At 40.8% G+C, this 16,370-nt stretch overlaps 1 protein-coding gene across 4 annotated transcripts in view; it reads left to right on the forward strand.

Annotated features, from left to right (window-relative positions):
- ENAH (ENAH actin regulator) overlaps positions 1–16,370 on the forward strand; it is an 86,351-nt gene that overhangs the window by 48,240 nt on the left and 21,741 nt on the right. For 3 of the 4 annotated variants that reach the window (XM_035111432.2, XM_035111434.2, XM_060272972.1), the window contains exons 4-5: positions 3,205–3,289; positions 14,464–14,819. In XM_035111432.2, the coding sequence (XP_034967323.2) occupies positions 3,205–3,289; positions 14,464–14,819 (441 nt within the window). The other variant, XM_035111433.2, reaches the window with a different exon arrangement.

The following is a 16,370-nucleotide window of genomic DNA, read 5'->3' on the forward strand; positions in this document are numbered from 1 at the left end:
AGCAAGCCGATTTATCCAGCAGTACTTTGAATTCAACTGACCTCTCAGGCTTGAATAACAATGAACTCTAATCATACATTGTAGTGCAGTTGGTTGCATTCCTGTTGCCTTTCAACTATACTGTATACAAAATGGTTTTTCTTGAAAGAGAGCCAGCCATTCCACCCCTCCCCCCTTTCCCCAGGGCTCTCTGCAACAATGGAGAGACATAGCATTAAGTGACTGATATATTCATCTGTGCTTCACAGTCATCAAACCCCTCAGGGACAAACTAGATGATACATTAAATCTGTGAATTATCTGTTGTTAAATATTTAAACAGCAGCATATACCTCTGATCAGTATTAAGGCTGTGGGCAGGGGTTATTTAATAAGTTCCTCTGCTATTCAGCCAAAGAAAATAATGGCTTGGGGTTGGGATGTTTTTAGTTGGTACTATGAGGTGGGGCGGAATGATTAAAAATCTTGCCCTTACAATCCACTGTCATCATCTGCATTGCTTTTTAAATTTTCTTTTTAAAAGATAACATCAAAAATGTGACGGCAGTAACATCTAGTTTAGCTCTGAGAGGGTGGCTTAAAAAAAGGAGCTTGGTTTGAAAATCTAGGGTGGATACTGATGCACAGAGTCCTCTATGGCTATTGTGAGAGTACAAACGTACAGCAGTACTGGTGAACCTTTGGCCCATCAGTCCCAGCCAGCATGGCCAAAACTCTAGATGGGAGTTTTAGTCCAGCAACATCTGTTTAGGGAAGCCCTGTTTAGGGAAGCTGTTTAGGGAAGCTTTTAATGTTTGATGAATTTCTGTATTTTAGTGTTTTGTTGGAAGCCGCCCAGAGTGGCTGGGGGAACCCGGCCAGATGGGCGGGGTATAAATAATAAATTATTATTATTATTTATTATTAACATCTGGAGGGAGAAAGCTTCACCAGTCCTGCTGTATAGGGTTGCTATCTTTGTGACAGTCGCAAAGCATCTCTCACCACACTTCATGGATCGTGTTTCAAGTAAAAAAAGATTGATATTTTTAAAAATAAAAAACTGGCAGAATAAACATTATCTCAATAAATATGTCAGGTGCCTGAAAAAAAATTGTTTTTTAAAAGTTGCATGCAAAATAACTGTCCGAGCTAAAACTAGGAGAAAAACCACAGGAGAAAAGGCTCCCTTGTCCTGGAGTAAATACCATAGAACTTGTTTGCATTTTATTTCGAGGACATGTATGAGACTGAGTTATAGGCACATGATCTGCTGCAGCTGGTGCTTCATTTTGAACTGTTGATCACATACCCTAGAACAATTATTTCTAGCAGCTCCTTTACTGATGATGAGGATTTAATAAATTTGTTACCTTCCTTTCACCAGAAGGCCTGCAGCTCACAACAATTTAAAATACAATGTTATAAACAGTTTAAAACAAATTAACAATCACGGGAATGGGGTGGGACCTAAAAGTATGCAGCTCAGCTGCCAGAGGCCCAGGAAAACTGCGTTATGTAGGGAGGGAATTCCACCACTTAGGGACTGCCACAGATAATATGTCCTTTTCCAGGCAGCCGCCCTGAAAACTTTTGAGGGTAGTAAAATTGCCAAGAAGGGACTGTCAGCTGATCTTAACAGCCAAGAGGATCTGTAGGGAAAGAGGTGGACTTTCAGATACTTGGGACCTAAGTTGTTCAGGGCTTAAACCAGGGGTCAGCAAACTTTTTCAGCAGGGGGCCAGTCCACTGTCCCTCAGACCTTGTGGGGGGGGGGCAGACTATATTTTTTAGGGGGGGGCAGAAATGAACAAATTCCTATGCCCCACAAATAACCCAGAGATGCATTTTAAATAAAAGCACACATTCTGCTCATGTAAAAACACGCTGATTCCCGGACTGTTTGCGGGCCGGATTTAGAAGGCGATTGGGCAGGATCCGGCCCCCAGGCCTTAATTTGCCTACCCATGGCCTTAAACCCTAAGAGAGTACCTTGAATTGGGCCTAGTGACTAACTGCCAACCAGTGCAGCTGTTTTAACATAAGGGTCTGGTGGGCTAACTCTGCTAAGGGAACAAAAGTGGGAGGTTGCCACTTGGAAGGCAGCACACTAAGTGGGCCTTGCCACACACGATTTCAACTGGCCCGCTGCCAAGCATGTAAAGCTGAAATTGTGCACGTTAGAGGTGCGTAAGTTATGAGTTGACTGTATTTCATACGGATGCCAATCTTATTTGTAAATCAGGGCATCTGGAGGGCTTATATTAATTTATATGTTTAGTTTAAATGTATGCAGTGATAGTTATTTTATCTGTAATGTGAACTGATAATTTTTATCTGTAATGTGAACTGATAATTTTTGTTACTGTTAATATCATTTATTTATATTTGTTGTGTTGTAATTTTTTATTCCCTGTCTATTTCTTTGTTAAATTTTCAAATAAAAAATTAATTTAAAAAGCAGAGGAAACTGGGTTGGCTTGTTTAGGAAAAAAATCCACTTTGAGACCTTTACTGTTTTGAAATAACCAGCAAACCAATTAAGCTCTCACAAATGTATTCAGTAAACTTACCTCTTAAATTGGTTCTAGTTACAGGTAGGTAGCAATTTTGGTCTGCCGTAGTCGAAACAAAATTTAAAAAATTCCTTCCAGTAGCACCTTAGAGACCAACTAAGTTTGTCATTGGTATGTCTATTGGTGTAATAGATCAAATTTGTAGTGGTTCATATACTAGAAGTCAGTTCAGTTTCTAAGCCTTGCATACTGCAAAGTTAATATATGCACATATTAGGTAATAGAATTAACAATGAAAAATCATCTACTAAATTTTCATTTCACCTCAGGAATAGGCATCTGTCTCTAAATATAAAATTATACTGATGTGGGTTTGGGTTTCTACTTCCTGTTGATTTTGGTTTTCTGTTTAGATGGCTCTTAAACTCTATCTAATCTTGCTTCCCAAATAATTGTTTTAAAATTTTGGAATCTTTTAAAGGTTTATAAATATGTGTGTTCACCACACTCATCATATTCCTGCTGATTATATCAGTTTACATTTTGAAAAGCTGTGGAGCAATATTGATTGTGATGCCCAGTTTGTTTTGTGTATTTTGTAGGCTATTTGCTGGAAGTTTAACAAGTAGTCAAAAATTGAAAGTTTATTTCTTAATGGACTTTACATGTGACTTTTGCATAAAAGCTGAAGTGTAACTTGCTTTACTAGGTCCAACGTTGCCTCGACAAAATGCACAACTTCCCCCACAGGTGCAAAATGGCCCATCACAAGAAGATTTAGAAATCCAGAGAAGGTTAGTGTGGTTTTACATAAAACAGTACTATTATGATGGTGATTGGGCAAGTATTTATGGGGGGGGCAGTTATTGTTTGGTACTATGGTATATATTTATGTGTTTTTATATTGTAAACCACCCTGTGATCCTTGGATGAAGTGCGATGTAGATATTTAATAAATAAATATTTGTTCATGTGAGGCTTTTCATAGTACATCAGAAAGTGCAGCATGGCCTTCTCTGAGTAGACATGTATATTTCCACACAGATGGGCCCATTTAGCATGTGATGCCTAGCCATTGCTTGCTTAAGCCATGGTTTAGCAAGGTGATCAAACAAACCATGGTTTATTTCTCCAAAGATTGGTTTGTTTTCCAGCTGCTCTTGTATCATAGTTTTGTGGTTTTAGTTAATGATGAGTATTGGGTTCATGTGTACTGCCAAGACCTAGTTAAAACAAACCAAGGTTCATAAGACAACCCCCCCCCAATGGCTTCACACTCTGTTTTGTTAAGCTGCAGGGCAAGGTGTGTGCATTACACAAAGGCACTGTTTAATAAACAGAAGTGTGTTGATGTGTTTCTTTCTAGATGGTTTTTTAGTTTCTGTTGTAAAACTACATTTTACCAAGGCTATGGTTTACTATTTGATGTTAATGGACCTAATAGAATTATACTTGCTATTACATTGCTTTCTTTAACTTTCTGCATTTTGCAGTCTTATATTTAGCATTAGAGGAAATATATAAAACAATCAATACCAACTTTGAAGTGCAAAATGGCCTACAGGAGCCATTTTTGTAAGATATACAATGATGTCATCCAGTCAGATATATAGGACAGGCAGGTTTCCCAAGTTGTTAATGCTAGTTTGTTTTTCTTTGGGGTTTTGGAATGATTCCTTGAGCTTAAGTTTAATTTCAACAATTGGAAAAGGTTCCTTGAAAATGTAGGCACACAGATGATAACATGTTTAGAAAGCAGACCCTATGAAGCACTTCTGAAGGAACTGGTTACAACATACTAAGGAGACGAAGAAGATGATTGAGCCGGGAAAGAGGGAATTCGGGTATTTTAAAGGAGATTCCCAAAGGGAACTGCTGGTTTAATTGTATTATTTTCAGCTTTCTTTAAGGTGCTAAAGGCAGCCATCCTTTATACGCTTATAAGCACCAGCAAACTTAATGGGATTTATTTATAAGATGTCCATCAAGGATAGGCTAAGAACCAAGTAATTATAGGGTACTGATATTAAACATTTTGGAGGGGGGCAGTTCTTATAAGAACACTTGAGCACTGATACCAGCTAATAGACCTATAAGGGGTGCTTCAGGCATAAGAATATGTTCTAGGGACACAGGAGGGTGGGATTAAATGATAACTGGTTGGTGTTATTTCTTTTGTAACCACGAAGTACGGGCAGTGTTTGAAAGTAAGGAATCAGATTGATCAGATCAGTGAAGCATATTCTTAGATTGTGCATTTGTTGTTGTACACATACAGCACTTCTCTTAATGTGAAGTAAAGGTATTTGTCAAATGTGGATTGCCTCCCGTTTGGCTATCCCTGCAGCTACTGCCCATGCCAATATGGTGCCTTCCAGGAGTTGTGGACTACCAGTCCCACCCAGCGACCCTTCATGCTGGTCGGAGAGTTGTAATCCAAAAACATCTGGAGGGCACCTCATTGATTTCTGCTGTTCTAGAGTCTTTCAGGATGGTTGACACCAACACAGATAGCAACAAACAGCTAAAATAATGGCTGGGCTTGTTCAGTTCTAATGCATTCTCTGTTGAATATAATATCCGGAACCCCATTTTAAGATTCTTAGAATAAAAGATCCTAAATGTTGTGTTTAAATAAAGCATTAGTCCATAATATATCTTTAAATGATTCATGATGTTAATATAGCAGCTAGAAGTGGTGCGAATGTCATGAATGTAAATCCGTTGCTGTATCTTATATCAGTTGGTAGCTGATCTATAAATAAAGTAATTACTGCATGCCTATGCTTATAAAGAGGGCAGCTGTAAGAATTAGTATACAGACTTCAGAAACAATGAAAGTGTATAGGCCCCCACTTATCCTTCAGAGGTATGATGGACCAAAGGTTGACCGGCTTCTGCTGTAAGTAATCAATTTTCATTTTTCCAAAGAAGCTGAATTACTCTTAACCCATTTCCACACACTTAGTGAAAGTCTAGCTGGCCTCATGCAATGAAAGTTAATGAAAATACCTAGAGGTATTACTTTTGAAAATCACTTGGGGGGGATGTCTCTGTATAAATTTATAGGCATTTTTGTATCACAGGAGCATTTGAATATGGGTGTATGTAACCATCTACATCTTTTAAAACATAATAGACTAGATCTGGGACCTCATGAGCACTTCTCACCCTCAGGCAGCTCCAAGTGCCTACTGTGCACCCTTTCCCTTCTAATTTTTATTTTTTAATTTTAAAATTACATAAGTTAGGTTTTTTGAATTTATTGGAGTGACTGCCTGTTCTGTTTTGGATTGGGGGGGGGGGAGCTTGTCTGTATTTAATGGGTGTTTTGCCTGTTTTTTTTTTGTTTGGTTTAGTTGGAAGGGGAAGGTTTCTGAGTAGTGCTAGCTTTTCTTTTGTGAAATGGGAGTTTCTTCGATTTTCAAATGTGCCCCCTGGCCCCAAAACATTAGGAACTGTTGAACTAGACTGATATCCATTTGATAATATAGGATAATATAGAAAATGTACGATTTGGCTGATGATTCTAATCCACGCTTTTGAATGTTTGTGATGAGGCTGTAAATAAAGACATTTGGGTTACTGTGTGCTTTTAAATTCCTAACCTATCCTGCAGTATTTTTTTTTAAAGAACAACTTTAGTAAACCAAACTAGCACATTTCAAAGTAGCATTTGAATGACTTTTAAGACACCAGAGTGACTTTAATCTTTGAAGAGGTTGGTTACACTTCTGCCCAGAAAAATCAATGCAGACTCTATTTTTAGATAGTCTTCAAGCTCTTAAATAAGCTTTCCATGTGTGATGTGTCAAAAAGCACTTTCAGGTGATCAGGCAAGAAATATTTGGTGGCTAGTGGAGAGAGTATGTGTTGGGACTCTCAGGCTGTAGATGAGGCAAAATCACTAAAACTTGTGTGTGTAGACAGGTATGGTAATAAAGTAGGTTAGGAACTTCTGTAAGCTTGCTTGCTAGTTTGGTTGAAGTTGCCTTTGTTAACTTCTTTGAAGGTCCTGAATTCAGTAACATGCCAGTATTTACTACAGCAGTTTGCTTAAAGGCACATAAGGGGGAAAACAACAACTCCAAATGGGCAATGCCTTCATTCGGACCAACCAGAAAAGTCACAAAAAATGTGAGAAGCTTTCAAGTTCTCCAGAATACCATATCTGTAAGATGTTGCAGAAATCCGGGTCTGGTGGGATGTGGAAAAGGTTTTGTTTTTTAAAAGGCTACCGTATATGTTGTAGCTATTAGGCAAGCTTGTAGACTTAGTTCCAGAATGGGGATTGCAGGTTCAGTTTGTCTCTTCCAGGTACTACAGATAAAGTACGTGCCTTCCACTCAACTACTGGAATAAAGCAGTCGTGGCTGTTTTCCACATTGTTTAAGAAAATAAAGTCTGGCTTGTAACCTAGCAATGCAACTTGATAACTGTAGCACCCTAGGCGAGACATGCTCATCTTGCAATCTGATTAAGAGTTACCCAACTCAAAAGTTTGCCACATTTTTGTGACTTTTTGTTGATCCTAATAAAGATTAATCAGTTGTGGAGTCAACAATAGTTTAAATTACCATTATGCATTGTACTTGAGCATGCCTTTGAAACTTCAGTTGGTCCAGTATAGGGATGAAAGGTTGTTAACTGGAAGTTAACATTTTGAATATATTTTATAATATTTATAATACAATATTCCCCTTCATGGATCACTGCCTTGTCATGGTGAAGCGGCTTCCTTCCATTCTGAAGGAAATCAAACCTGAGTGCTCACTGGAAGGACAGATCCTGAAGCTGAGGCTCCAATACTTTAGCCACCTCAGGAGAAGAGAAGACTCCCTGGAAAAGACCCTGATGTTGGGAAAGATTGAGGGCACAAGGAGAAGGGGACGACAGAGGACGAGATGGTTGGACAATGTTCTCGCAGCTACGAACATGAGTTTGACCAAACTGCGGGAGGCAGTGGAAGACAGGAGTGCCTGGCGCACTATGGTCCATGGGGTCACGAAGAGTCGGACACGACTAAATGACTAAACAAATATAATATTTATAATATTTTATCAGCTCCACTCTTCTGGTCCATTTCTGGAACCAATTAAAAGTGCTGTTTTTAACCTTCAAACCCATAAATGGCTTGGAACCAGTTTACCTGAAGCATTGGCTCCACCCATATACTACCTTGACAGTGAAGTTGTAGAGTGTCACTGCCAAGTGAAATCTGATGGGTGTCTATGAAAGGAAGCGCCTTCTCTCTGATAGCATCCCAGCTGTGGAATGCTTAATCTCTGCCGTGATTCCCACCCCACCTCCCCAGTTCATATAATAATATGGCAGTTTTGATGTATGCTACCCAGACAATTTTTGGTTATGGGCAGCATGGAAGTATTGTTGCTAATAAAACAATAACTTCTAGTATATTTTAGGAGTTAGCATAGTATCCTTCTTAGTACTGATTGGTAAGGAAGATTCCCCCAGTGCCATTGTGTCTAGAATATTTCAACACTGACAATAATAAAACCAGGAAAAACAGTTTGTATTCTTTTCATGCAAGGAAAGATTAAAGATCTGCCAAGTTGATACTTTAAAGGGATATTAAAAGCAAATGAGGATCAGCTTTTCAATTTGTAAATGCTTTTCTTCTGAAGTATGAATTTCCTTACTTGGCTTTTGAGATATATTAGCCCAGTTTGAGTATAATGCAGCTCAAAGATAGTTTAATCATGAGAATAGGTATTTTAATTAACCTGAACTAGCTGTTTAATCAAGAAAATAAGTAATTGTAAAATGTTAAATAAGTTTTCCATTTTTAAAAAGTTACTCTACTTCCATTCTTTAGAAATCTGGGACAGGAATTTATTTTTGCGTTTTTAAAGAAGAGAAAAGTAGGACACTAAAAATAGCTTTAGCGAGTTAAAGAAAAAAGAAACTGGTGGTTGTTTTTTTTAATAGAACATTTTTATCTCCCTTTCAGCATTGGTCAAAAGAAGGGTCAGGCTTTTACAGTGGAGGCTCCTCTGTTGACCCTCCAAAGGCAAGGGCCAGTCTTTCTCCTCTGACCCACAGTCATTATTAATACATTTCCACCTACCAAGAGGCTTCCCAGATGCTTGCCCATCTTTTCTGGCTAGCCAGTCAACAAAGTCATTACCAGCAGGTTCCATCCCTGTCTCTAGCATCTCCCTCCCACAGAAATGGCTTAGTTAGGGTGGTGGATTATTTTGCTAATTCCTCTCCATTTTTTCTCCATATGAAGGCAATAAAAACCCCAAAGATTTATAACTAGGGTGGGGGTACAGGGAACCGCTTATTACTTCTGTGGGTGTTCACAAGCCAACCAGAACCATGTACAGTCGTACCTTGGAAGCCAAACAGAATCCATTCCAGAACTCCGTTCGACTTCCAAAACGTTCGACTTCCAAGGTGCAGCTTCTGATTGGTTGTAGGAGCTTCCTGCAGCCAATCAGAAGCCACGGAAGCCCTGCCAGACGTTCGGCTTCCAAAAGAAAGTTCCCAAACCGGAACACTCACTTCCGGGTTTGCAGTGTTCTGGAACCAAAACGTTTGACTGGTAAGGCGTTTGCCAACCAAGGTGCGACTGTATTCCTCTTGGGGTGTGGTTTGCAGTATGTGCCAGAGAGAAATATACATTTTACATTAGAAAACTTGTTTACTTATATTTTTGTCTCTGTGTGTGTAGGATATCTTCCTGCCTTTCCCCCTAAGGCAGGCATCCCCAAACACCCAGAGACCAGTTCTGGGACATGATGCAGTTAATAAATTAGTAAATAAATGCAGTAAATAAATTAATTTGATAAATTAAATGCAGTTAATATATTAACCCCGCTTACCTGGGCGTAAGTGAAAAGAACACTCTAAACCAGGCATCCCCAAACTTCAGCCCTCCAGATGTTTTGGACTACAATTCCCATCATCCCTGACCACTGGTCCTGTTAGCTATCATGGGAGTTGTAGGCCAAAACATCTGGAGGGCCGCAGTTTGGGGATGCCTGTTCTAAACAAAAAAGGTAGATTTATGAGATTACCGGAATTGTTCCTTAACTGCAGGGGCAAGCGAATCACTTTTAATTGATTCTGCATTATTGTGAAGGGAGTTTCACTGTCCTACTTTTTTTCCCTTACAACACTTTAGGGTTTGAAATCTTAGGAAGTAACTATGAAAAACTGACAGGCTTGGTTGCATCCAACTTTTACGAGGAGATGAATTGCCCTTAACTGAGTGGGGCTTTCCCCTGTCTTGCTGCAGCCTCTTACACTGCCAGGGAGATGGAATTTCTTCTGAAATGGCATGAGATGCAACAGGGGACTGTAGAAGGAGGGGGAAATCGGCTTATATCTATCAGGAACCTCTCTTCTAGATGAAGGGAAGGCCTTTCCACTCATCCTGTTTCTTCATTGGATCCATGCTAAGGTTACCAGATTTTTTTCAATGAATCCAGGGACACTTTAAATACATACATACATACATACATACATACATACATACATACATACATACATACATGTTCGGGATGTTGGTGCTGCAGCGATGGCAGTGGCAGAGGGGCGGCTGGCGCCTTGACCTCAACCGCCACGTTTCCCCTTCCTCCAAGGCTTCTATCTCCTTTCTCCATGAGCCTGGGCAGCCCGAGTTGTTGGTTCTTCAGTGGTGGTGGGGAAGAAGTGCGGTGCGAGTCAGGCATGGAAGGCGGAGAAGGAGGGCCGAGAGCGGTGGCAGCGAGGCTCGGGTAGTGTGATGCCTCCCTTCCCATTGGAGCAGCCCCAATCCCATTCCTACTTGTGTGCAAGCAGGGGGGGGGCGGGGATCCATCAGTTGGGAAGTGAGGCTTCACACCGTCTTTTGGAGCAGCCCCATCCCAATTCCTACTTGCGTGCAAGCAGGAGGAGGCAGGGATCTCTCAGTTAGGCAACGGGAAGCCTCCCTTCCCAGCTGAGGGATCCCCTTAGTTGCTGGGGTCAGGGAAGGTGGAGGCAGCCCGGAAGCTGCATTTTAGAGCCCCTGCACCAGCATCATATGGGGACTTCCGAGCAGCTCCTGAAGCCAGCCAGAGCCAACTGCTCTAGGCTGCTGAGACTGCCGCCGCTGTGTTTCTCAGGGACATTAAATGAAATCCAGGGACATTCCAGGGATGGAATTTGTCCGGGGACTTATTTGCAAATTTGGGGACTGTCCCCGGGAAATGGGGGTGTCTGGTAACCCTAATCCGTGCATAGGGTTGTGTTGCATTTGTATCCTAACCTTCCTCCAAGTATCTGAGGGTCATTCATTCTCACTCAAACAATATTTGAGGTAGGTTTAGGCAGAACTAGCCCACCAATCTTTATGTCGGTCGAATGCTTGTATTTATGGAGAGGTGCATCTTTTAAACAAAGGTAAATCATTTCCCAAAGGGAAAATAGGAGGTGGGTAAATTAATAGAACCTCAGCTGGAATAATCTCTTCCTGCTACAGGTAGGTAGCCGTGTTGGTCTGGATCGAAGTAAAATAAAAAAATTCCTTCAGTAGCACCTTAAAGACCAACTAAGTTTTTATTTTGGTATGAGCTGAAGAAGTGTGCATGCACACGAAAGCTCATACCAAAATAAAAACTTAGTTGGTCTTTAAGGTGCTACTGAAGGAATTTTTTTATTTCTCTTCCTGCTAATTAGCTAGCTTGGAGGTTGTTTTCCACATGAACTGAAGCTAAATCTATGGTTTTATAATGCATGTTAGGGATATGGCAGCAATAACTTAAACATTAATTGGAAATTTAAGCACTGAACTAACAAGATGACAGGGTAGGAGTCTTAATGGACTTGGGGAGTGCTGACGCTGCAGAGTTGTTGAAACTAAGCAGGTGTGAATGTAGTCAGTCACCTTTATAGGAGACTTTGTGACTATAATAGTTGAATGTGATACTTTCCCCTTTTATCGTCTGCAAAAATTCCAAAAGAAAGGTTACTAAGGACGTTAAAGTTGTAAGTGCAGTTATTCTGTATTGGAGAAGGGTCATTGTGATTCCAAGTGAGCTGGAGCAAAATTTAAAACTGAAAAAGTTTAAAATGCACAGATTAAAAGGGAACAAGTTAAAACTAGCTAAATTGGATTGGGAATTGAGGTGAACTACAATGAAGAATGATACAAATGAGTGGAAGCTGTAAATCAGGGGTCGGCAACATGTGGCCCATGGGTCAGATGCGGCCCACATTTTACCGGTCCACAAGCTGCCCCCGAACTGAGCCACCCGCTCAGTGCAGCAGGTTGCGAGGACTCGCCGAGCGGCGCCAGAAATCGCATCTGTGCACGCATAGATACCAGAAATCGCATCTGCGCATGTCCAGACGCCGAAAATCACTTCTGCGCAGGCGCGATTTTCTGCATCTGGGCATGCACAGACGCAATTTCCAGCATCACGCTGCACCAGTCTGGCCCATAGACGATCTCCGTGGGAATGATCCAGCCCATGGCCGGTAAACCTTCCTGACCCCTGCTGTAAATCTCTACTGCCCTCTGTTGGGTGATCCTTCTGATGTGAAGAAAACAGCTTGCTTTTCAAATAACTTCTGTGAAGTATCCAGCGATTCACAAGGTTTGCTGTAAAAGATTCAATTTTCAGTGGCTTGGTGCTAAGAATTGCTGCTTCAGGAAATTGGTGTATGCAAATCCACTGCTGCGCAGAATGTTGAATTACAATGGCAAGGATGCTGAACCAGCATTTTATATGCAAACACCCCTAAAATCTTTAAAATTGTGATTCCGCTCATGAGTTGTTTTTATAAAAGGTAGTAGTTACCAGTCAACCTTAGATACTGGCTTGGATGTCTTCATGTTATCTTCACATCTATCACTTTATTCTTATCTAAGATCAGTTTTGTAATGTGGGAATGGCTGCATCAGTTTGCCACAGTATATAAGCATGGATATCAGGACCTCAAATGTTATACTGTATAGCAAATAGTCTTTAGCAAAAAGAGAGAGATTTTATTTTATTTATTAACAATGTATGTGCATCATCAGGCAAAAAGATTCATTATTCTGAGTATTTTTAGCCATTGTTTCAGTAAGCAACAAAAGGGAACCAATCTCTGCAGTAGTTCATTGAAAATCCCTTTCCTGTTCCAAAGTCATTATCAGGCCCGTGAATTTCCGCCAAAAAAAAGTGCTTTCTTCAGTGGTCCCAGGATATTCCGATATGCTGTCGTGACACTTTGTAACCATTTTTAAAAATAAATAAATAAGAACCTTATCTTTAGGGTGTGCTAAATTCACTTCAGATGTGCTGCAGGGGAACAGAATCTTAGCATGTCTGTAATAACAGGAAATAATCTATTTAGGACACACACACACACACACACACACACACACACACCAAAATGGCTCAACAATGGATGCTCCCAACATTTATGCATGAAATTATCACCCATTACCCCATACTCACTACAACTAACAAGTAGTTTTATATAATTTACCTCTTTGTGGCAATAAGGTGTTACCCAAGCATCCCCAAACTTCGGCCCTCCAGATGTTTTTTGACTACAATTCCCATCATCCCTGACCACTGGTCCTCTTAGCTAGGGATCATGGGAGTTGTAGGCCAAAACATCTGGAGGGCCACAGTTTGGGGATGCCTGGTGTTACCTGTGCAATATTTTATATAGCTTAGTCATGTGGGACTCTACAGTTATATGATTCTATTACTGCATTCTATGATTTGAGCTCCGCCTAGTGGTAGCAGTCAGAGTTTGCCGTTCTAAGAAATTCTGGAGCTCTCCTCCCCTCACAGACACCATCTAAAAATTCTTCCTCGGTGCTACAGTAGTATTTCCACCCCCAGCGCAAAGTTTTGTCTGCTTTCCACTGTCCACCTTCTTCCTTTCTCCTGTCTTTCTCCCAACTAAGAAGACCTGCCATTCCCTTGAGGCCCCTGAAAGCCTATATTGCCACAACTAAAGCTTTTTGTCAGTCTATCACCCTTATTCCTTGCAAAGGAAAGTTTCTAATTCCACCTTAGCCAGGTGGACTAGGGCCTGCATCACTCTGGCATGTAATTGCCTCATTTAAAGCCTACCAAAATTTTGGTCATTATTTGAAAGCTATCCTAGAGCAGTGCCATGTGGGTAGAACTAACTTTTTATTATTATGTAAACTTCCTTGGGGGTGCTTCTGGATCAACAGGCAAGCTAAAAATGCAAATTAAATAAGAAGTGGTATGGAGACTATTGTCTGAAGAGTGGGGTATAAATTACTACCTGTGTTCAAAATTAGCCAGGTGCCAGGTGCATTTTGCACCTGACTATCAACCACTTGCGATCAAGTGAAGGTGCCCAGGCGCCAGGGTGGCACCTGACATCTCCACCATCTGGAGGTGCATACCTGGGGACCTTGACTGTTTTCACACACTAATACCACGTCCTGGATAATTCTACCAGTCATATTTTATCTGCACAATCAGAATGAATTTCAGGAACCAAAATGATTTTTTTCTGTGCAGCCTGAGCAGGAGCAATGAACAACATTATAGTTAATTATTGTAGCTTGCTCACAGTTGTGAAGAATATTCTTACATTATGAATGCTATGTGTCACCATTAAGGTACTGCTCCGGTGGGAAGGTAAACAGCGTTTTTGTGCGCTGCTCTGGTTTCGGTGTTCCATTGCGCCAGAAGCAGCTTAGTCATGCTGGCCACATGACCTGGAAAAACTGTCTGCGGAGCAGACAAACGCCAGCTCCCTCGGCCTGTAAAGCAAGATGAGCGCCGCAACCCCAGAGTCGTTCGCGACTAGACTTAACTGTCAGGTGTCCTTTACCTTTACTTTAACCTTGGTTTAAGGAACCATTTGGTGTCTAGCTTATGTATCACGAGTCACTGATTCTTATTATGTCACACACCGACTCGCTATGTATGTGTTCGTAGCCTTTAATCTGGTTTTGGCTCTTCATTTTAACACTCCCCGTTTTCCTCTGTTTCAGGCAGCTGCAGGAGCAGCAACGGCAAAAGGAATTGGAAAGGGAGCGGCTGGAACACGACAGGCTGGAGCGCGAGAGGCTGGAGAGGGAAAGACTAGAACGAGAGAGACTGGAGCGCGAGAGGCTGGAGAAGGAGAGGCTGGAACGAGAGCGGCTAGAACAGGAGCACCTGGAGAGGGAGCGGCTGGAGAGGGAGCGGCAAGAGCGAGACCGGCAGGAGCGCCTAGAGAGAGAGAGGCAAGAGCGGGAAAGGCAGGAGCAGGAGAGAGCAGAATGGGAAAGGCAAGAAAGGGAGCACCAGGACCAACTGGAAAGAGAGCAGCTGGAATGGGAAAGAGAAAGGAAACTGTCAAGCGCTGGTAAGAATCGCAGTGCGTTGTTTAGAACTGTTACATGATGAAATTGATCAAAGTAATCACGTATTAAAATGGCTTATTTCTCATTTTCCTGTAAACTAACTTCCAAAAATTGGAACCGTATTGCCAGCAACCAAACTTTCTGTATTTCTCAAATAATATACAGTATGTGTAGGGTGGTGAATTTTTGAGCTTTCATCGTCTTCTTTTTTCTGCTAATCTTAAGAAGTAGTTTATGTAACATCAGTTAGGAAAGAAATCCTGCGTTGATCACTTAAGAAGGAAGCCTAGAGTTCTGTGCTAAGTGAACTACAAATTCTCACAACTCAGTATCCCTGTCCCTTAATGCTAATCCCATTGCCAGAACTTTAAATCCTCCTCTTATCCTGGGCTCTGTTTCTCTTCTTGCCCTCTTGTTATCCTTGTGTATCCCTTTTCTCTCAGCCTTAGCCTCTATCCTGTCCTGTAACCTTGGGCAGTTGCCTTCCACCTGCAGCTTGGGCCCTGTATCTCCCTTACCTTTCAGGACTTGGGTGAGAGGCGTGTTGTGCTTGAGAAATGCTGCTTATATTTTAATCTTTACAGTGATAATTACGAACAAGTATGGAAGGAAATAAAGAAAGACCTGGAAAGATGGACTAATATGAAAATGTCATTCTTAGGAAGAATTGCAACAATAAAAATGAATGTATTACCTAAGATGTTATTCCTATTTCAAACTATACCTGTGGTTAAAGGTACGAGGCAATTCCAAGAGTGGCAAAAGATTTTATCAAGATTTGTCTGGCAGGGGAGAAAACCTAGAATAAAACATAAGATTTTGGTAGATAAGAAAGAAAGAGGTGGATTCGCCCTGCCAGACTTGAGACTTTATTACGAAGCGTCCTGTATCTGTTGGATAAAAGAATGGATAACTCTAGAGAATACGGACTTGTTAGATTTGGAAGGTTTTAACAATAGATTTGGATGGCATGCATATTTATGTTATGACAAAAAGAAATCACATACCGGGTTTACGAATCATGTGATAAGAAGATCTCTGTACGAGGTGTGGGAAAGAAATAAAAGGCTGTTAGAGACTAAAACACCCTGGTGGGTCTCACCAGCAGAGGTATTAACAGTTAAGAAAGTAAATATGGAAAAGAGGCGGGCCACGTATGAGGAAATCTTGACGAAAACTGAAAAAGGATGGAGTTTAAAACCTTTTGAGGACATTAAAGGAGTGTTAACAGGATGGATAGAATACCATCAAATAAATGATGTGCTTAAAGAAGATAGAAAAATAGGTTTTGAGGATAAAAGATCCAAATTTCAAATAGAAGTGCTAGAAGGCAAAACAAAGCTTTTGACAAAGATGTATGATCTGTTGTTGGAGTGGTATACAAAAGATGAGTTGACAAAAGAAGTGATGATTAAATGGGCAAAAGATTTGGGGCATAATATTGAATATGATGCGTGGTTGAAACTATGGAATCAAACTTTAAGATTTACAGCATGTACTGCCTTGAAAGAAAATGTATATAAGATGATGTACAGATGGTATTTAACTCCAGT

Source organism: Zootoca vivipara, chromosome 3, assembly GCF_963506605.1.
Source record: "Zootoca vivipara chromosome 3, rZooViv1.1, whole genome shotgun sequence".
In the NCBI taxonomy this organism is placed as follows: domain Eukaryota; kingdom Metazoa; phylum Chordata; class Lepidosauria; order Squamata; family Lacertidae; genus Zootoca; species Zootoca vivipara.